The 21375-nt window shown below is 45.4% G+C and overlaps 1 protein-coding gene across 1 annotated transcript in view; it reads left to right on the plus strand.

Moving 5' to 3' along the window:
• ANKRD55 (ankyrin repeat domain 55) overlaps positions 1-21375 on the plus strand; it is a 92448-nt gene that overhangs the window by 31201 nt on the left and 39872 nt on the right. Inside the window, exons 5-6 of the mRNA XM_074995959.1 lie at positions 7350-7410; positions 12354-12482. Coding sequence (XP_074852060.1) covers positions 7350-7410; positions 12354-12482 — 190 coding nt within the window. The remainder of the gene's footprint in view (positions 1-7349; positions 7411-12353; positions 12483-21375) is intronic.

Below are 21375 nucleotides of genomic sequence, written 5' to 3' on the forward strand. Positions count from 1 at the left end.
AAACCAACAAGAAAATTATTAAGAAAAGGAAATCATCAAAGTTTCAAGCTTGCTTGTTGGACTGTACAGACCATGTTGACCGGTTTGACTGAAGATCTTCAGGACATCAGCGACACCCAAAAGACCACTGTCATCAACGAGGAACTGCAGAGGCTCCAAGCTGATATCACCATTTTGCAGGAGACGCAACTCACAGCTTTGGAATCCCTAAAGGAAAAGGACTACACCTCTTTCTGGCAGGGCAAAGCCCAAGAGGAACCCAGGGAGCACGGTGTTGGCTTTGCCATCAGAAACACCCTTCTGCAAATGGTGGATCTAGTCACGGGAGTATCAGAAAGACTCCTTCAGGTCAAACTTCAAACCTGTGCCGGTCCCATCCACCTGATCAGCGCTTACGCTCCAACCCTGAACACCACACCAGAAGCAAAGGACAAGTTCTATGACGAGCTCAGTGCCGCCATAGTGCAAATACCTGCTCGTGACCATTTGTACTTTTTGGGTGACTTCAATGCAAGAGTTGGAGCCGATTGCAACTCATGGCCTTCTTGCCTAGGTCACTTCAGTGTGGGAAAAATGAATGACAACGGACAGCATCTCCTCGAACTTTGCACATACCACAATCTGTGCATCACTAACGCATTTTTCCGAACCAAGGCACAGCACAGAGTGTCATGGAGACACCCACGCTCGAAACACTGGTACCAATTAGACTTGGTCACCACCAAATGCAACAATGTCAAAAACGTCCTCCTGACACGCAGCTACCATAGTGCCGACTGCGATACAGATCATTCACTAGTCTGCTCCAAGCTCAAGCTGAGACCCAAGAAGCGGCACCATTCTAAACCAACTGGAAGGCCCCGCATTGATGCCAGAAAGACGGCAAACTCAGAAAAAGCCGAAATGTTCAGAGAGACCCTTGAGGAGAATCTGTGCAGCAGCCCTGGGGGTGCTGATGCAACATCCAGATGGCAGCATCCAAGGGACACAATCTACAATATGGCCTTGTCAGTGTTTGGAAGAAGAGCTGGAAACACAAATGACCGGTTCGAAGCTAACTCCAGTGAGATGATTTCAGTTATCAAAAAGAAGCGCGCTGCACTTCTGGAGTATAAACGCTCACCCAGTCAGAGTACCCAGCAAGCACTCAGAGTAGCCAGAGAAATAGTACAGCAGACAGCCAGGCACTGTGCCAACAACTACTGGCTTAAGCTATGCAGCAGTACCCAGACCTGTGCTGACTCTGGTAATCTCAGGGGAATGTACAAGGGCATAAAGAAGGCAATGGGACCCATCCAGAACAATACGGCACCTCTGAAATCCAAATCTGGTGAAGTCATCACTGACAAAGCCAAACAGATGGAGTGATGGGTCGAGCACTACTCCAAACTGTACTCATGCAAGAACACTGTGGTTGATACAGCCCTCAACGCCATTGAGCTCCTGTCAGTCATGGATGAGCTGGACCAGGAACCAACTGTGGTTGAATTGAAGAAAGCTATTGCCAGCACTGCAGTAGGAAAGGCCCCAGGCCAGAATGGTATACCACCAGAGGTAATCAAGTGTGCCTTGGACACACTCCTGGAACCCCTACATGAGCTGCTGTGCCTGTGCTGGAGGGAGGGTGAGGTTCCACAGGATATGCGGGGCACCAACATTGTAACCTTGTATAAAAACAAAGAAGACACAAGTGACTGCAACAATTACCATGGAATCTCCCTCCTAAGTATCACTGGAAAATTGTTCACTCATGTCATCCTCGGCAGACTCCAGAAGCTCGCTGAGAGGGTGTATCCTGAATCCCAGTGCAGATTCCACGCTGAGAGATCTACCGTTGACATGATCTTCTCCCTGAGGCAGCTGCAGGAGAAATGCAGGAAGCAGAGGAAGCCACTCTATGTCACTTTCACTGACCTGACCAAGGCTTTTGACTTAGTCAGTAGGGATGGACTGTTTAAATTGCTCCACAAGATAGGCTGTCCACCACAGCTACTCAAGATGATCCAGTCTTTCCATGAAGACATGAGAGGAACCACCCAATATAATGGCATGTCATCGGAGGCCTTCAGCATCAGGTTTGGCATCAAACAAGGATGTGTCCTTGCTCCGACATTGTTCGGGATCTTCTTCACACTCCTCCTGAAGCATGCCTTTGGATCTTCAACAAAGGGCATCGTTTTGCACACAAGATCTGACGGGAAACTGTTTAATCTTGCAAGGCTGAAGGTTTAGTGTAAGGTGCGGGAAGTGCTCATTAGAGGCATGCTGTTCGCAGGTGATGCTGTTGTAGTGACACACACAGAAGGCCAGCTTCAAAAACTGCTGGATCAGTTCTCCAAAGCATGCATGGACTTCAGGCTTTCCATCACCCTAGAGAAGACAAACGTACTTGGTCAGGACGTTGCTGAACCTCCATCAATCAGCATTGACAATTTCATGCTAGAGGTTGTCTACGAGTTTACTTACCTCGGGTCCACCATCACCGACACCCTGTCGCTGGAGTGTGAGCTAAACAGGAGGATTGGAAAAGCAGCCACAACTCTGTTCAGACTGAGCAAGAGAGTGTGGAACAACAACAAGCTGTATACTCACACCAAGATGCAAGTCTACAGAGCCTGCATCCTCAGCACCCTCCTCTACGGCAGGCAAGTCTTGGACCTTGTACGCCTGCCAGGAAATGAGGCTGAATGTTTTCCACTTGCGCTGCCTCAAGCGCATTCTTGGGGTATCATGGAAGGCCCAACAACGCTGTCCTCGAGCAAGCTGGAATTCCAACCATGCATACCCTCCTCAGGCAGCGGCGGCTCCACTGGCTTGGCCCCATCCACAGGATGAATGATGGAAGGATCCCAAAAGACATCCTGTATGGTGAGCTAGCCTCTGGCAAAAGACCTCCTGGATGCCCCCAGTTGTGCTATAAAGACATCTGTAAGAGGGACCCCAAACAGGTAGACATTGACCCAGATACTTGGGGAGAGCTGGCAGACGACCGCAGCAGCTGGAAGCAGGAACTACACAAGGGCCTTCAGAAGAGCGAGATGAAGATCAGACAGCTGGCAGAGGAGAAGCAAGCCCATAGAAAGGGCAGCAAGGACCTGCCAGACACCCACTACATATGCAGCAGATGTAACAAGGACTGTCACTCTCGTGTGGGCCTCCACAGTCACAGGCAATGCTGTAAATGACGATCTTAAAAGGAATTACGAAGGGCGCAATCCGTAGTCTACACAGACTGAAGGATGCCTTGGTACAGTAAACCACCAACTTACATGGACATTGTGTTCTTGAGCAAGCCCACATAGGTCACATTTTGCTTAACTCAGAGGAGCCAGGAAACTGACCAATGCAGCACTGCTGGTCAGCGTCCTGTCTCCTATGAGTGCTGTGCAGTAAGCCTGGCTCTGGGCTGCCTGCCACTCACAGAAACTGACCAGTGCTGATACTACTACTCCTGTCAGTGGTAGTAGCCAAGAGTCAGGCTGCTGCCCCTGACAGGAGTAGTAGAGATAGTCAGTTTCCCCACTCCTGTAGGTGGAGGGGAGCTGATGCCTGGTTCCTGGGTGCCCACCAGTCACAGGAGATGGGAAACTGAGCAGCACAGCAGTGCTGGTCAGTTTCCTGGCTCCCCTGAGTGGTGGGCACCCTAGAGCCAGGCAGCAGCTCTCTGCCACTCAGAGCGTGTTAACCTGAGATACGCACCACTTGAGTGTGTGTATCTCAGGGTTCTACTGTATTTGTCTGTAATATAATATGTTTATCATTTTGAATATAAATAGTTCATTATTGTGAGAGAAGGCACACTATGGGCTTGTGAATGAGAGGAAAGTTATCCATGAGACAAATTCTGTTAAGATTTGGTCCATCCCATGGAAAGGTGTTCTAAGGTTCAGGTAAGATATAGTGCGGTTTATTTTTGACAACTGTTACTAAAGATGTATCAAAACATCTGAAGGGCAGTTCTTCAAAGCAAGTCACAAGGAAATGTGCTATTTATATCATAATTGCCTTTTGTGAATAGGAATGCTTTTCTGAGTCTTTCAAGTCCTGATTTATGCAACTTCATTAAACTCATGCAAAATCTCTCCTGACTAAATCATGTGTGCATACATATGGAGATATTATAGACTTGGGGTGGGAAACCTCCAGTATGTGGCCCAGATCCAGCTCTATGCTTAATTTGCTCTGGTCCGCATCAAGTCTTTGTGCTCCAGGCTGGGAACCTTGAGCTTCGGCTACCCCTCCAGCACTGGAGCATGAGCAACAGCTGGCTGGAACAGGCTGAGTGTGAGTGAAGGCTGAGTTTTTCTTTTTTCTTGTCATTTGGGAGCAGGTGAGTGAGGGTTTTGTTTTGTTTTTCTATTTGTGTGTGGTCCCTTATTGATTTTGCTGTGGGTCAATGGCCTCTGACTGAACAGAGGTTCCCCTAGAGTAGCTGAAAATGGTTGAAAATGGATATTGGAAAAAAATGTCTAGAAGTTAGTGTCGATTTGATACACGTGAAGCAGCAAAGCTGCAACTTGATGTCAGGTTAGGTGAATATTGTGACAGTATATAATGTCTCTGGATGTACTAATTTTCCACTTTTATCATTGTTTTCCATGCATCACTTGGATGGAAGGTTTTGAAGGGTTTCAGAGCAAGGGTGCATTCCCGTTACACAATCTCTGAAAAGAAAAGGCTATGTTTGTGAAACACTGCCCATGCTGACATTAGAAAGGAAACAGTCATTTACTTTAACATCAGCACACAGAGTTCTCTGGTGTTTTTTTCACAGTCCCCATGGAAACAAGCAGACCTTTGCTCCCCACAGGAGTATGCCAGTTTCTCAAGTTGTTTTCATCTGTTTTATTAGCCCAAGTCAAAGAAATTAGTTCTGGATAGGATTGCCCTGTTACCCGAAGACATGGCTGGAGTGCGATTCCCATTCAAGAGATTTTCCATTGTACTTTTTTGTTCTCTTTGCCAACTCTTTAGATCTGAAAGGAAAATAAAATGTGCTGGCTAATTACGAAGTGCTTCCTCGCCTGATTTTCAGAACCAGCAGCCAATTGCTATGAGTCAATATGCTGGAGGAATTGCTAGTAAGGCACAGACCATGCTGAAATCAACAGGCTCAAATCAGTCCATTTAAACAGGCACAAGGGCTTCGATACATGTTTGATAGTGTGGTTGTGCCTTCAGTGAGAGACGGACCATGCTGACTCTCCACATGCTACATATGTAGTTAAAATTAGCAGAACCTGTCTCTGTAGTTGCAGAATTGCAGTTTTACAAAGGGGGTGTGTGTGTGTGTATATGTGTACACATGCACAGCCACATTTCATTGATTGTGTCCTGGGTGATTTTGCAGTGCTATGTAACAAATTACAGAGTCACATGATATAAATGTATTTATTAAGCACCTTGTGATCATTTTTTCTTTCTACCCACTAATCCATTTCCACCAGGACTTATTTTAACATACGGAACCACTGAGCTGTCAGTTTGGGACTCTTAATTTTATCAGTTTACCACAAAAATGCTTCCTCTACTTCCCACCAAAAATAAACATCTACACTCTTTAAGGACCAGAACAGGTTAGATTCAGACCCTGCGCAATCTTAAAATGACCTAATTTCTGAGATGTATTTATTGCTTTAGTTACAAAACCTGTGTTCTTAAACCTAAGACTGATAGAACGCATTCAAAGGTAACTTCATGCAGAAAATACACTGTAAGCACTTCAGGATTATCCAGCTAAGTAGCAGAGGAAAAGATGTCAGAGGAAGGAAGAGCCTTTCCCTTGTATTTTGTTTGAGTAGGGAGCAAGTTATCTTATCACATAACTCCCCATGCTAGGGGTGAGTATTATGGTCCCAATCAGACAATGGGGTTCTGCTAGCACACACCCTTACATCTCTGAGTCACATGGACTTCATGCTAGCATAAGGGTCTATGCTGGCCAATCTGATCCAGGATTTGAGGTTGTGCCGAGATGGTCTGAATATTCATGTCATCACCACAATTCAACCAGTGCTCAGCACCTGTCTATAAAATGTAATTACCCACTTCAAATCCAGAGACTTAGGGCATTTTCAGGGCTAACTGCAGTCGTTTGAAAGGTGATTATGAGTACCTGGCAAATCTTTCAGGTTATAAAATGTTGCTCTGCCTGAGGCCTGGTCTACTCTGCACAGTTTTCTTGATGTAAGGCAGCTTAGGTTGACCTGATTATGACCTGACTACTGCCTTGTCCTGCTGATGCAGGTGCCCTACTACACCAACATAGGAACTCCACCTCCGTGAGAGGAACAGGGCTTATATCAGTGTAGTGAGGGCAACACAGTGGCTATGCAGACATTATGTTACTTATGTTGGCTGTCAATTTCAGGACTCTATACCCTGAAAAATACAACATCTCATGTCAAATAGTTCTAACTATTCCCTCCATGCCAACCTCATGCAGTTCGTCAGGGTTAGCCACTAATGAGCCCCCAGACACTTTGTTTACCTGAGCGTGTGCAGGTGCAGAGCTCTCAGTGACCACAGTTCACTGTTCCCAGCCAATGGGAGCAGCAGGAAGGGGGGCCCAGCCCACACTACTTCCTGCAGCTCCCATTGGCTAGGAATGGCAAACAGCAGCCACTGGGAGCTGTAGGACTCTATGCCTGAGAATGCTCAAAGTAAACAAACCACCTTGTGCCTTCTCCCCTCACCCCAATGCTAGTCCTGATGAATCGCATGCGGCCAATAGGCTGCAGTTCTGTATCCTTGGATTTTACTTTACGTCTGTATATAAGTAAAAAGATGTATTATTCTTCCTTACTCCCAACAGAGAGACTGTGCTGTTATCTAATCCTGTCTCTGTGTGTGTGCACGTGTACAAGGCTATGCTAACCAGAGGATACAAAAATGTAATGTCAAGGTCAAACATTTCCATTTCTCTTTGCTTGAAATTTTAGGAGAATATTACACGGAATAGTTCTACTCATTTGTAGGCTATAAAAATGGCTCCAGCATACTCTTCGCATTCTGATATATTAATGCCCACTTATTATTTTTGGAAACCAACATTGGAATTATTTTTAATTGCATCTGCTTTTGAATTTGTGCAAAGGTGGCCTCTGGTTCCAATTGCTGAGTGTATGTAACTGTTTTAGTTAGAAATGGAGTATAAACGGCAGACTTCAGGACGACATCTGGGTTTGGATTTCAAACACAGAACACCCCCACTTCCCGATCTGGAGTTCTGGTTCACATCCACCACTGCCATTAATTTTGCTTTCAGTTGCAGTTTTGTGTCTCTAAAAAATCTCTCATCCAGACTTAGCCTTGAATGTACCATACTAAATATATTTTTGCTTCCACAGGCTTCTCGCAGTGCTGCTGCAGCAATCGCATTTAAGTGAAATTAATCATCGAGACAACGAGGTGAGTAAATATGCGACAACTGTAATGGTCCCATACATCAGGTAATCTGCTTTCATGCTGTTTAAAAAGGGTCTGTAGAACTACTGATTTTCTTATAGTAAAATATAACTAGGGCTGTCAATTAATTGCAGTTAATGTCTGCAGTTAACTGAAAACAAAATTAATGTGCATTTTTTAAATGTTAATGGCATACATCTGGGTGGGTAAGGAGGCATCTGTGGCTAGGAGAGGCGGGGAGTGAAGCCCCATCCTAGAGCTCTAGGGACAGTATGTGTGTGGTAGTGTGGGGCAGCGGGTGAAGGGTGGCTGAAGCTCCAGCTCTGACGTCTGGAATTGGTGCAGGGTCGGGGTGGGAGAGCTGAAGCTCTAGCCCAAAGCTTTGGAAGCAGTTGCAGGGTGAGTGGGGAGTACAGGCTGAAGCCCCAAGTGAGGCTAGGGCCTAGCACCCCAAAATGGGCAGAAGCATTGAGCTCCATGGTGCCTGAGTAAGCCCCGTGCAGGACCGAAGCCCCAGTCTCTCTGGGCTAAAAGGAGGGGGCACAAATTTTTCCAGTGGGGGAATCACAGAGTTTTGGGGTTTTTTAGTCCAACTGGGGTTTGCCAGCACAGGTATTTTGTGAAACGCTGCTATAGAGAACAGGGGTCTCCCTGCACCAGCCTCTCATCCCTTCACCAGGCCAAGTCCCTGAGGTAAAATCCCCCTCACTTGCAAACAAGACTCACTCGTCTGAAGGGAGTTCTGTAGATACAATAATTCTGCATTTGTAAATTCAACGTCCATTATAAAGAAATTGCCCTAAATTATTTTGTATGAGGGGAAGTGAAATACCCTTTTCAAGTTTATTTTTTCACAGTGCAAATAGTTGTAACCAAAACCAAAAATATAAAGTGAACAGTGTACACCCTGCATTCTGCACTGGGGGTAGGGGGAGATCACTCAGTGGTTAGAGCATCGGCCTTGTAACCGCAGGGTTATGAGGTGAGTCCTTGAGAGGGCAGGTTACATTTGAAAAAAAAAAAGTGAGGGATGGTAATAGGCCCTGCTGTGAGTGCAGGGGACTGGACTCAACACTTTGTGTTACCCCATTCAACCTAAAATCCCAACGTCAAGAAGATCTTAAATGACAATTGGCATCCATGTTACCCACACAAATGTCTTTATCCCTTCCATACTTGAGGGACACAGACACCTTCACCCAATTCCAAGGGCTCAAGGCATGACCCTGTTAGTTTAAACTCCCACCCTTGCCCAATACCGAGGGTTCAAGGTGTAAGTCCCTGCAGGTGTTCACGATCTGTGCCACTGAAAAAGCCTGACACAGTAATATTCTTATTCTCTATGGCTGGGTCTACACGTGCCCCTTCCTTTCGAAAGGGGCATGTTAATGAGCACGTTCGAAAGATGCTAATGAGATGCTCATTAGCATAATGGCGGCTGCGGCGATTCGAAAGTGCAGCTTTTTGAATTGCACGCTGCCCGTGGAGACGGGACCTTCCAAAAGGACCCCCCCACCAGTTTTCAAAAGCCCTTCTTCTGATCACCAGATAGGAAGCTGTCCATTAACATGCCCCTTTCGAAAGGAAGGGGCACGTGTAGACCCAGCCTATTTATTTACAATTACCAGGAAAGCAGAATATATGCTAAGCAAACAGTATCATGCTCAGCCACCCTGGGAAAGACAGGCACACTTCCCCTGGGACAGAGGAAGTCACTCTCTGGGTGCTGGTTGCTGTTCCACAGGGTCTGGCAGTGCTGATCTTGGGGGTGACTCCTTTCAAGTTTTTCCTTAAGGTGTTCCTTCTTCCACCCTTCTTCCCTTCCTGCTCTTTTCCTTGCTGTACCCAGTTTAAGTAGTGAAACTTGAGTCCTGCTTAGCTATACCTTGACCAATTATTTTAGTATAATTTTACTAACAAATCATAACATATTTAAATAGAATTACCTAACCAATCATAACCCACCACCTTAACTGACTTATACCTAGCAAAATTGATTATATAGCAGACAGGAACAATTGCAAACCAGAAGGAGATTATACAGTAAACAGTAGAAAAGTGATTCCACAACCTCAGCTTCTGATCATTGCTTGCCAGACAAAATGCTGTGAACTAAGTTTTCTTTACCCATCTTGAGATATGTTTCTTTGTTGGGTAACAATGAGTGGCATTAGGATGTGGTCTTCGTAATAGCCTGATGTGGTGCTATTGCACTGAAATGTCGATGGGCTGTGAGTATGTGACCTGTAGCTTCACAGTTAATGGCTGCTGCTCTTTATCCTGGCTGCAGAAGAAGGCCTTTCAATATGGCTATAGAGAAGCCATATGGGTTATACTGTTACATTAGGAGAATATTTGTTTCAAGACTCAGTGCTGGATGCACAGTTATTCATGTTTGCTTGGAAATCTGCTCACAAACAAAGGTCTTTTCCTAGCTATTGCCCAATTTAAAAGAAAACATTCATGTTTTTCTGTAGCTTTATAAAACCACCCCAGAAAAACCAAATACGTTACTTGGCAAGAAAGACAGCTGACAGCTGCACAGTTTCTATGACTGTGGTTGTGTCTAAAGGCTTTCAGTAGAGGCTGCCAGCTGATGATGTGTACAGAAATTCCCCCCAGAAACAGGGCAGTTGCACAAAAATCAGAGGCACGCCATTCCTCCGGGACAGAGGCTGTGGAGGGAGGGTTCCTCAGTGTGCAGTTTCCAACCTCTGGCAAAACTGTGAACTGATCATCTGTCCCCACTTGTTCTCTGGATGGTTTTGTTTACCTTGCATAGTGATGTGCTTTTCTTTGTCTTTGGTCACACCTTATTTCATTTACGCTGGAGACTCATCCAATCACATGTCTTTGTCTGGAACAGACATAGCTTTGGCACTGCTTGCCAAATACATTTTAGGAGCATATTTACAGCACATAGCTGTAAATTCCTTTGTGTTTTTATTGCACATACATCCTACCAAAATATTAATGGTCAGTGAGTTACTAATTTTCTGGTAGTACAGTTCCATCTTTGGAGTACATACCCTGACAACTGTGTGTAGCTGCCTTGAGGGTCTGTTAGGGAAATACGGGTGGCTGAGGTGCTGCCTGCAGGCCCACTCATTGGGGGCCACAGTGGGAAATGGTAAATTTTCAAGGAGACACTTACCGCTTTTATCAGCAGATGAGTGAAAGGTGCCTGATCTGGAATCCTACAGGTGGCCCTGGCTACCCCAATTGTCATTGTTCCCCAAACTAGTTTTGAAGTTGCTTACCAGAGTAGGAAACACTGTTGTAGAATCTCAGGTCAAGAATCTCAGGATATTCAATGTCCATCATTAGTGTCAGGTCCCTGGGGTAAACCCCTGTATCATTGTATTTGAAGTGAAAAAATCCCATTGACTTCAGTGCAGCTAGATTTAACCCTGGTTTTTAATTTTACAAGAACAAAACCCCAATAAAGAAATTTTACAAAACCAAAATAATCAAAACCTGGCTTAACTGTTCTCTCTTCCCTATTCCCAACCCCTGAAACATACCTGAGGAGCAAAGAGAAACTAATATTAAGGAATTTGGACTTGATTGGCAATGATTTCTGTACACATGAATGGCAGTTGTTTTTTTATTTCAAATTTAATTTTTCTTCCATTCCATGTTTTTTGGATTTTTAAGCTTTTAGAAACTAAGAGAAACTGTACAGCTTCCACACATTGTGTAGTCATTGATGCCTGCGTATTACAACACTTCCAAACAAGAATAGTGTGTATATCATATGTCTTAAAATTGATGTTACATAGGCAACCTGATAGGAAAAGTGCATAACATAGATTTAAAGTGTGTATGTGGACTTGATTTTGATGCTGGTTATCATGCACATACAAGGGTGGATTCTTGGTCTGCAAAGACCAGTATGCACTGCACTAGGAGAGCTTGCATAGAGCAGAAAATCAGGTCCTCAGATCATTGTTTTTGTTCTTTTTCAAAATAGTTAGGTCTACGCTACAGAGTTCTGTTAACAGAAGAGGCCTTCTGTGGACAAAGCTAGGGAGCATCTACAATACAAATGCATTCTGTCAAGAATCTGTCAACAGAATGCAGCAGTTTTCCCAGCAGAATTCTATCTTGACTGTACAAAGCATAGCACCTCTGTCGACAGATTCTGTTGAAAATGTGTAGACACTCTGGGGCTGGGAACCTCTGTCAACAGAGAGTGCTTCCAGTTCACTGGGTGGCCCTGTTTGCAGAGTTTCTGGTTGGCTGTTCTGTCGACAGACGGCTGAGCAGTCTGGCCACTCTCTGTTGACAGAGGGCCTTGACACGGGGAGCCTGTATTAGGAGTGGACATGTTCTGTAGAAAGAGTTTCTGTTGGGAAATTTCTGTTGACAGTGACTTCTGTCAACAGAACTCTGTAGTGTAGACACAGCTAATGAGTCCTGTGGTGTGTTCGTAGTCTGAGATTACTGTTAAAATAATTGGCCCACTTTCTCAGCTAGCACAAACTGAAGTCAATGAGACTGTACTGCTTTACACCAGATGAGAATCTAGCTCACACTAATTATTGTGCATTAAAAATAGGGCTGTTGCATTGTGATAAAATACAAGCTTAAAAGGACTTTCTAATGGAAACTGTGCAGCTTTCACCTATGAGGAACCTCTCGTACTTCTGACTGGTGTATAACTTATAAGTAGGCTATAAATATTTATGAAAGACAAGTATCTAGTACTTATATCTGTCTTCTACAGTAGTCAATTTTTATTGGCTACTTCTCTTTTCATACAACCCATTTAAAACTGCTTCAAATTATTTACCATTGAGATCCTGAGCAGGTGGATTTCCTCAGCCCAAATTGATCTTCAAATTGTTCAACTCATGTCTAGTTAAAAGGCAGATTAAATCCCTTGAAGTTTGAAATCTCTCTGTGAATGGTAATGCTTAGCTAGCTTTGAATGCGATTTGTAGGGAATGACTGCACTTCACTGGGCTGCCTTCCACAATCGTCCCCAGCATGTGCAAACCCTGCTGCAGAAAGGAGCGGACCCAACTCTGGTGGACAAAGACTTCAAAACAGCACTTCATTGGGCAGTACAGGTGAGAGCCACCTATCAGTATTTTAACAATACACCATGTATATTCCAATGGTTGTCTGTTGTCTGACATTCTACATCATGGAACATCAGCCCCAGGGAAGAGTTTCAATCTGAAAGTTGGAAGGACATAGTGCATGAATCCACAGCTGTGTAAACCAGCTGCCTTGCTCAACGCCAGCGGAGCGGTGCCCATTTACACTGGATGACGATATAGCCTTGTTTCCTATGGCAAAACACCATTTTTATTAACAAATATGACCAGGGGCTTGATGCTGCAAGGAGCTGAGAACTTTTGCCCCCATCCAGCAAAACATTTATGTCCCTGGATGGAACTGTTTGTGTTCAGAGTGCTAAGCATGTGATTATGTGCTTTTGATGGATCAGGCCCAGCATGCTCCATGCCTATCAAGATTGTGCTGTAAAACCACTGTGAATAAAATAACATGCACATAGTGTAAAATGGTAAATGTTGTTACAGGACAGTTTTCCAAAGGTCTGAAGTTCTCATCCTGTGGAAATCTTAACTTCATTAAGGACAGTAACTTCCTATGAAGTTATAAACAAATCATTGCTGTATGAGGCAATCAGACAGACATCTTTTGGGCCTCATAGGCTTTCTACTACCAATCACAAATGCTCCCCAAAATGTACAACAGCTAAGAAATGCCTATGGGACTCTTTAAAGATGGAAAAACACAGCAAGCAACTATCAGCATGACTAGGTGTAACAATAATAACAGTGCTACTTGACTGCTTTTTGTTTTGATAGCCTATAGAAAAGTGAGTGTTTTCCTTTTAACGGTTGATCAGGTATTATCTATAATACCATTTAAGTAAGTGTCTTGCATGTAGTTTGCTTCAGATAACTTTTTAATGTAAATACGTACATTCTGAGTAAAGTTTCTTTTTTACTGATTCATAATGACTGTCATTAACCACCGTAGTATGTATTCAAATACACTGTGATTAAATAGCCACATTCTTACACTTTTGGTTTTCACTCTTCCCCCGTGCTTCAAAAATATATCAACAAACTAAACAAAGAGCATTGCACTCCTGTGAGATGGGATAAGTCAGTAAGTAGAGTCAGAAAGTACAATCCACTTCACCTGATTAACCCACCCTCCTCCATACCATTTTATCCAGCCCAGACTCAGGTTTTTTTGTCTCTCTGGAGTAGAATTCAGGTGTGGCCTCCATAAGTATCATCTTTTTCAACTACATTTCCTGTCTGGTTTCCTATTTTTCTGATGGTTTCAAAATTATATTGAATCATTTGGATTTTGCCGTGGTCCTTCAAAGGGGATCTGTTCTCATAACAGTTATGAAATACTTCTTGTATGTCTGTTCCAGTGTAGATTCCATGCAGCTGAAGATATCTGAAAGTCTGTACTGCGCAAGCTCTGCAGGTTCCTCCATTCAAGCTCTGTGAAGGCCAAGCTAGTTCAAAGAAAGGCAAATTAGAAGCTTTGTAGGGTATGTCTACACTGCACACTAAGCCCAGATCTGTGGGACCAGTGTTGTGGACTTGGTGTTTCCACATCCATGCTTGAACATCCACACTGCATTGCAAACATAGGTTTATAGTTGCTGAAACCTGATCTCACAGCTGAGGCAACCTGTGCCACATGGTGGATGGGGTCAGCAAGAGGACACCTAGTTCAGCAATTAACATCTAAGGGGGCATGTGACTCAGCCTGGGGGCAAGTGACCCCTCCTGTCCCCTCCCACACATCACCTCTGCTCACTGCCATGCTGATACATCCATGCAGACCGAGCTTGCAGTCACTCTGCAAAACAGTAGGAGCTGGATCTGAGTCTCCGTGGGACCTGAACTCTGATCCACCCCACTTGGTGGGTCCAAGCAATGGTTGCCCAGGTCAGACTGACTTGTGTGCAAGTGCCCCAGCTCTGTGTGCAGTGTAGACTTTACCCACTCAGCCCATATCCCCAAGCATCTCTCAGAACTACAGGTGAACACTGCTCATCTGGGGGGGCAATGGGAGGTCAGATGGTGCAAATGAGCTCTCGGGTTCCTGTGAGTCACAAAACCCCTCCTCTAGCTCCTTTCCAGTCACCCACTCACAGCTGGATCACTCTTCCGCCTGTCTGGGGACAGAGGGGAGCAAGTGTTGTTTCATGGCTGTGATCTGTTCTGTGAAATGCGTGTCACTGAGTCTTGCTGGTTCCCAGTCTTTAGCTCTTTGGGGTGGAGAGAAATGGGCTAGTTTAAAAATATGGGGCTGGCATAGTCTCTTAGCCACCTCTACGCTACAGCCCTAAGCCAACCTATGCTAGGTCACCTTACAGTCAGCACAGTGATTACTGATACGGCTGATGTCTGTACTCCCCTCCTTCTGTCAGTGTGATCACATCCCCACCAGAAGTGCTTCCTCTGACTGAAAAGGGCAGGCAGCGGGCTAAGAGCCCTTCATGCAGCTCCCCAGCTGGAGCGTGACGGCCCCACCCAGCTCTTGGAGAGAGTGGAGAGGCAGCTGCCCAGACTTCTCACCTCCCTGCGTGCAGTCTCCAGGCAGCACTATGGAGCCATCAAACAGATAAGACACCCAACAGCTGATATAAGATAGACACTGTGTCACCCTAACTACACTGCCGTAAGCCCTCTTGGGTGTGTCACATGTGTCTAGGTCAGGGCTCTGCCGCCAAAATCGCGAGAAGAGCCATTTTTTCAAATTTAGTTACAAAATCAATACTTCAAGAGCCACAATGCGTATGAATGAGACCGTCCTTAATCAATAACATCAAACCGTATTTTCTGTAACCTCTATTTTAAGAACAGCGCACACACACAATGGTTTGTACCAGTTAGAGGGTTTAAGTTACTTTCACCCCCGGAATTGGAAAGCAAATGAGGACAAGGAAAACTCTGCACCTGGGGACAGGCTCTTAAGCAGGAAGGAGCAATGTTCACATCAACCCTCTATGGCCCCCCCATCCCCAACCTCTACCCCCTCTTGGCCCCCAAACCCGCCCCCCATCTCCAGGCTTGAGTCACTTCAGCCCACAAATCTGCACCTCTGTCCCTCACACCTGCCCCCCATCCCCAGGATTAACCCGCCTCAGCTGACAAGCTCCTCCAGCTGCACACACTGCAACTGCTCCTTCATGGCTGCCACCTCCTTCTCGGTGGGGCTGTGCTGCTCTAGTTAGGGGCAGAATCTCCCTCCAGCTCCCCTGTGTGCTGAGCACTTCCCCCACCTGTAGCACAGGGGGCTCCCTGCTGTGCTGCCACTGAAATAACTGAACTAAATTGAATTGGTTTAACAGCAGGATCCCACCTGCCACCCTGCTGGCCATTAAACAAATTAAACTTAGGTCCACTGTTTCAGCAGTGGCTGGGCAGGGACCTCCAAGAGGAGTCAGTGGCAGCAGTGCCCATGCAACTCCAGAGCAACAGGTTGCAGACCTCTACTCTAGGGCAATGTAGTAGGATGCTTACATCAGCGGGACAAGTCTGTAGCATGTCCAGTGACCTAATTAAGCAAACATAATCTGCCTTACATCCTCATAACTGTGTAGTGCAGGTGAGGCTTTAATATTCTTTTCTAACTTGAGCTTAGCCAGGGAGCCATATTTGGCAGCTATTGTCCTCTAGCTCCTTATCCATACAAGGGCAGAGAGAGGAAAATGACTGGCATAACTTTCTCTCTGTCGCTGATCCTATGCAGGAGCAAATCTGTTGCCCATGCAAGATAAAGCCTTGATCTACGTAAAGTTCCTGCCAGGCTGACAGACACATGGCTAGAGAGGAAGGACACCTGGCCACAGCCTGAGACCTGGGAAGCTCTGAAAATGTTCAGTGGGTCCCCCAACATTTTACAAGAGGACAGAGGTGGTGTCCCAGGACTGTGCTGTAAAGGCAGCAGTGGCAAGAAATGCCTAGTGACCTTGTCTGGAGCTGCTGAAGGGGGCATATTTTTCCCATAGGAGATGCACTGAACATCTGCAGAGCACAAGAGGTCCAGAGAGCTCCTAGGGCCAGCAGCTGCAGGGGCTGTTTTCAGCTGAACAGGGCCTTGTGCTTTCTTTCCTGGGAAAGCAGCAGATTAAACATCAGGGATACCATAGAAACCAGTGCTAGAAGGCACAGAAAAGAGGCAGCTAAAGCATTCACCATTACACCATCACACCCTATTATAGTTATTAGGTGTGGGAGAACTACATTTCCTCTGCCTACAGTTTCAAAGAATGCACGCTTAGTACTCTGCAAGGTGCAAACCAATGGAGTTTGTGCATCTGATGATTTTCTCACCAGTGTTCCATTCATGTGAATCAGACAGACCCCGCCTAAATCAGAGGTTGGTTGTACAGGAATAGCAACAGTAATGCAGCTGCACCAGTTTAAGCTCTTACTGTCAAAGTGCTGCAGCTGAGTAAAAACCAGCTCCTTTGAAACCGGAGTAAGACATGGCTGAGTTTACACCAGTGCAGCAGATCTGCCCTAGGATTGTACACTGGTTCATCTCCCTCAGTATTGCTGCCTCAGTACATACAGTTTCAATGTAGGCAGGCCACAACAGTGAATCAGACCCAAAGTATTTTCCTACGTGCAATTAGAGTAGCCAGAAACTGAAAATAATGAAGCTGGGGGCAGGCTATATGCCGTCCTGCCAGGGAGCAATACAGGACAGAAGGCACTAGCTACAGCCCACGGAATTCTGATCTCCTGCTGGGCTGAGGCAGGACCTTGGCACCTCCTCCCACCGGGAAGCAGCTGTCCCAGTTCAGTAACGTAATGCACATTGCACCATACAAACGTGTCCCCCCTCAGTGTATGGCTATACTTCCAGGAAGATCGATCCAGTCAGGGTGGATCTTCTGGAGTTCGATTTTGTGCCTCTGTTAAAACACGCAAAATTGATCTCTCTGGGGTTGGCAGTCGACCCCTGTACTCCATGGTATTGCGAGGAACAAGAGAGGTCAATGGGAGAAATGCTCCTGTCGACCTTCCTTAGTTAGGACAGTCAGGGAAGTCAAGTTCCAATATGTTGATTCTAGCTACGCAATTGCCGTAGCTAGAATTGCATATCTGAAATCGACTTATTTCCCTGGCTTAGACCTAGCCTCACACAGCCAAAATTGCTTGAGATCCTGGCTGCTAAACAAGCAATGTTGAACTGGGCCCACCATTCCTATATGTTAGCACAGTTACTTCCATTTGGTGGAACAGTCAGTTCGGTGCCAAACTGTGCACCTACTTTGAGTCAGATACTTCCCTTGTACGTGTGTTCTTCCCCTTGGCTTTGCTAGGTGCTTTGCACATGATTTCAGACCAAATACAGGAGAATGTCTGTACAGAGAGCACCCTGTCCCGTCATGCCTGTGGTTCCACTTACGCTGTTTAATCAGGGACGCAGACTCTGGTTTTCCCCTTCCATTCAAACAAGCAATAATCTGTAACCAGGAGGAAATTTAGTTGCATTGTGAAATCCTGTTTGCTAAAACTGAAGGCAAATATGATTTCCTGCAAGTGTCCTAAATCCCAGCTACTGCTGCTGCTTAAACACTGCAGTGACAAGAGTTCTAGAAATGCCTTAGAAAGGTTTCCTCGTTGCATTGTGCTGCCAGTTCTAATAACTTTTACAAAAAGTTTCACAATGCATATATAAAAATCTCACCTTTCATTAAAAAATGTTCCTAGGTGTCAGGTTTGCAGAGAGAAGTTGGAAAACATGAACCCTGAAGACCCAAAAATCAGAAGGGAAATAAAAAAGAATTGATAGTAAGAAAAACCCAATCCTCTCCTGATATGTTGCAGCATACGCTCATGTTATTGGAATGCTGAGGTTCACACTGCCAAGTTTATCAAACTCATGCTCAGAGGCTCCTTGGCCACAATTATTATGTGTTCAGGTTTACTTGGGAAGACTTCTTCCTAGCTCATATGACTGAGATGTTACTTAAAGTTCAGGCTCTTTGAGAACAAGACTGTAGCCTTTGAAGCTATGGGTGGAGGTATCCTCTTGTTTGTGGAAGGACCTGCTGCCTCCCCAGCAACATTGCTTTAGCTTCCCCTCGCCACAGAAGGCTTTCTGTAGGCCTGGGGAAGATTCCATATAGAGATGGTAGAGGGAATAGGCAGGGTGAGGTGGGTGGGAGCATCAGGAGGAGAAAATATTCTCCCAACCCCATTCTCCATGTCTAGGATGCAGCCTTGAGAAAAGTCAGTATGGCTTGATGGTCCCCCTATTGAAGGAGCAGGCAGTAAGCAGCCCACGGGCCAGACATGGTTTGCCAGGTAAATAAAGTACTGGCATCCTGCCAGGAACCAACCCTGGTGAACTGCCTCTGGCTTATTGCTGACCCCAGCCCTATGAGCTAAGGAGCACTGAATAGTTGGCAGCAGAGGCTGGTGGCAGAGCCACACAGGTCAATGCAGACAGGCAGGGTCTCCAAGCAAACTGCCATGAGTTCCTCCTTAATCCAATGATTCGGGTTTTCTTGGAAACCCCTGATTTCTTTGGGGTGGGGTGATCCCTCTTTCCAAAGGTGTAATAAAGAAACCAGTTTCCTAGTTCACCATGGGTTTGTCTTTAGGGCCGTGGCCTAGACCTGTGTGCTGGTGGATGAGGACTGGATAAGATGTGCATACTGTAACTCTTTGCTGGGTATATAGGTTGCATGTTTGTGGGTGCAGACAGCTTTCTTGTTTTTAAACATGCTTTGCTCTCTTCTGGTTTCACGTATTTTCCCATGAGTGACTCTCTGAAACTTTAAAGAAAATTTCTACTTAAAGAAAGCCGAATCAAACTTCACCCATCAGTCCCTCCATCTGATAACACACACCAGTAACCTTTCCCCATGCAAAGAGCATCCTATCATTGCAGTTCTAGGGGCTTCTCACATAGGTAGGATTTTTCCCACAAAAGTGAGAGCTGAAGAACTGAACTATTGAGGTTCAAAAAGTGAATAATAAATCCTCCCTATTGCAATTCTTTAAGTACAAAAAACCTACTTACATCTATTTACAGGGATGGCGTTTCAAACACTGGCTTCTACATTTGCATATACATATTTATTTCAATTTATTATAAACGAAAGGGACTGTCTACTGCTCTGGACGCTAATATTCAATATTAAAATATAAACTCGCTAGTATAATCAGATTATGAACAGATCATGATGGTTTTCTCCCTAAACATAAGCCCTTCAACTGAAGACATACCATGTTACTTTTCCAGTCCACACCTACTGTGGAAGAGGAATGCGGTCATGACACCTCCATGTTCTCTGCCATGTGTCTAGCACCACCAGGGTTACTGGTAATCTAGCCATGATCTAACTCTTAGATGATACATAGAGAAGTTAAGATTTGCCTGGTTGTTCAGTAGCAATAAGATGGGGCCATGTGACAGAAAAACGGGTGAATAACAGGTGATTAACAGACTTCTTCCTAGCAGATGGTGTGTATGTAACCCCCCAGAATAATGCCAGGAGAAGAGTAATGTTCATGCCCCCACCTCTTTTGCATTCCCACATAGGTTTTAATTTCCTGAGCTATGATTCTTCTTCTCCTTGAGTACCAAAAAATGAATTCTCAACAACAAAAAGTTCTGCTTCTTCTAGCACAGAGTAAAGAACCCTCAGGAGCCAGCTTGTTCGTTAAAACCACATCAGTAACTCATCCACAGAAACCAGCTGACATACTTCTGTACTAGAAAGGGGAAAGGTCGCAACTGGTTTTAGTCATAACTATAGTACTTGATAAACCCTGTGCACTCGTTACAGACATTTCCATAGACATACAAGGTAACAAGCAGACTTCATACAACCTTTGATTTGAACAATACTTACAACAAAGACAAGGACAAACCAGTACCTCAGTCAGACATCTTTTCTTCATGAAGTCCTTGGGCATTTGGCAGCTTGTGGGAAGCATGAAGGGTATACAGTAGGTTGTCAGCTTTATGGACCTCTCAGAAATTGAGTTTGTCCATAACTGTGAAATGTTCTGCCATGCTGAAGAAGTTATGAATTTCAGCCACAAGGCAAGGAGGAGGGGGTTGCTGCAGCCACAGCAGGAGCAGGGCAACAGGTGGCTCAATGCTTTAAACCTGGGGTTGGGTGGTGTGCTGGGGTCAAGGCTTCAGCCTTGTAACTCCAATTTCAGCTTTAGCCTAGAGTGGGGCAGCTGGGCTTGGGACTCTCCACAGCTCCACTCCCTGCTTCAGTATGAGGGGACCCGTCCCCTGATGGGGGATTTAGCTACAGGCGGAGCACTGGTACTCAAACCAGCTCTCCCTTTGCAGCTAAAGAACTGAGCTCCAGCACACAGGCTATCTCTGAAACAGGTGACTGAGCCCATAGGGCTGAAGCCGCAAACCCCAGTGCTCCCTCCAGGCCTTGTTGAAAGCCCTGAGGTCTGGAGCTAGAGGCCAGGAGTCCTGACTACCTGCCCCCCATGGCTCAAGCCCCAAAATCCCAGGGTTGAAGCTGTTGTCTTCAAGGCTAAAGCACTGAGGCAGTTTAGTGTTTGCTTTTTGGTTGTGCTGCTGGCTGGCTGACTGATGACTTCTGGTTTCACAGAGCTTCCGGTTGACTGGTAAGTCCATAACTCTGCTGAGTGTATCTTTGAGTTCTACTGAAATATTCTGGATAGTTACTTTAGAAATATGTCTGTTAACTGATCTGGTGACAAATATTTGTCCATCGTGTATTCAGGGCCCTTAAAGCAGTGTTTTTTGCACAGTACGAGCTCTCCCCAGCAGTGGCACAAAACAAAACTACATTTAGATAGCGTGATTCTGTGAGATTCACTGCATCAGTGGGTATCTGAGGCTGAAGCATCAAGGCTGGGGCAAACAAATGACATCATAGATTCACTTGGGAAGCCTGTGGGCTTCATTTTGACTCTCATCTATGTAACTCCATTG

The sequence above is a fragment of the Carettochelys insculpta genome, chromosome 5, assembly GCF_033958435.1.
Source record: "Carettochelys insculpta isolate YL-2023 chromosome 5, ASM3395843v1, whole genome shotgun sequence".
In the NCBI taxonomy this organism is placed as follows: Eukaryota; Metazoa; Chordata; order Testudines; family Carettochelyidae; genus Carettochelys; species Carettochelys insculpta.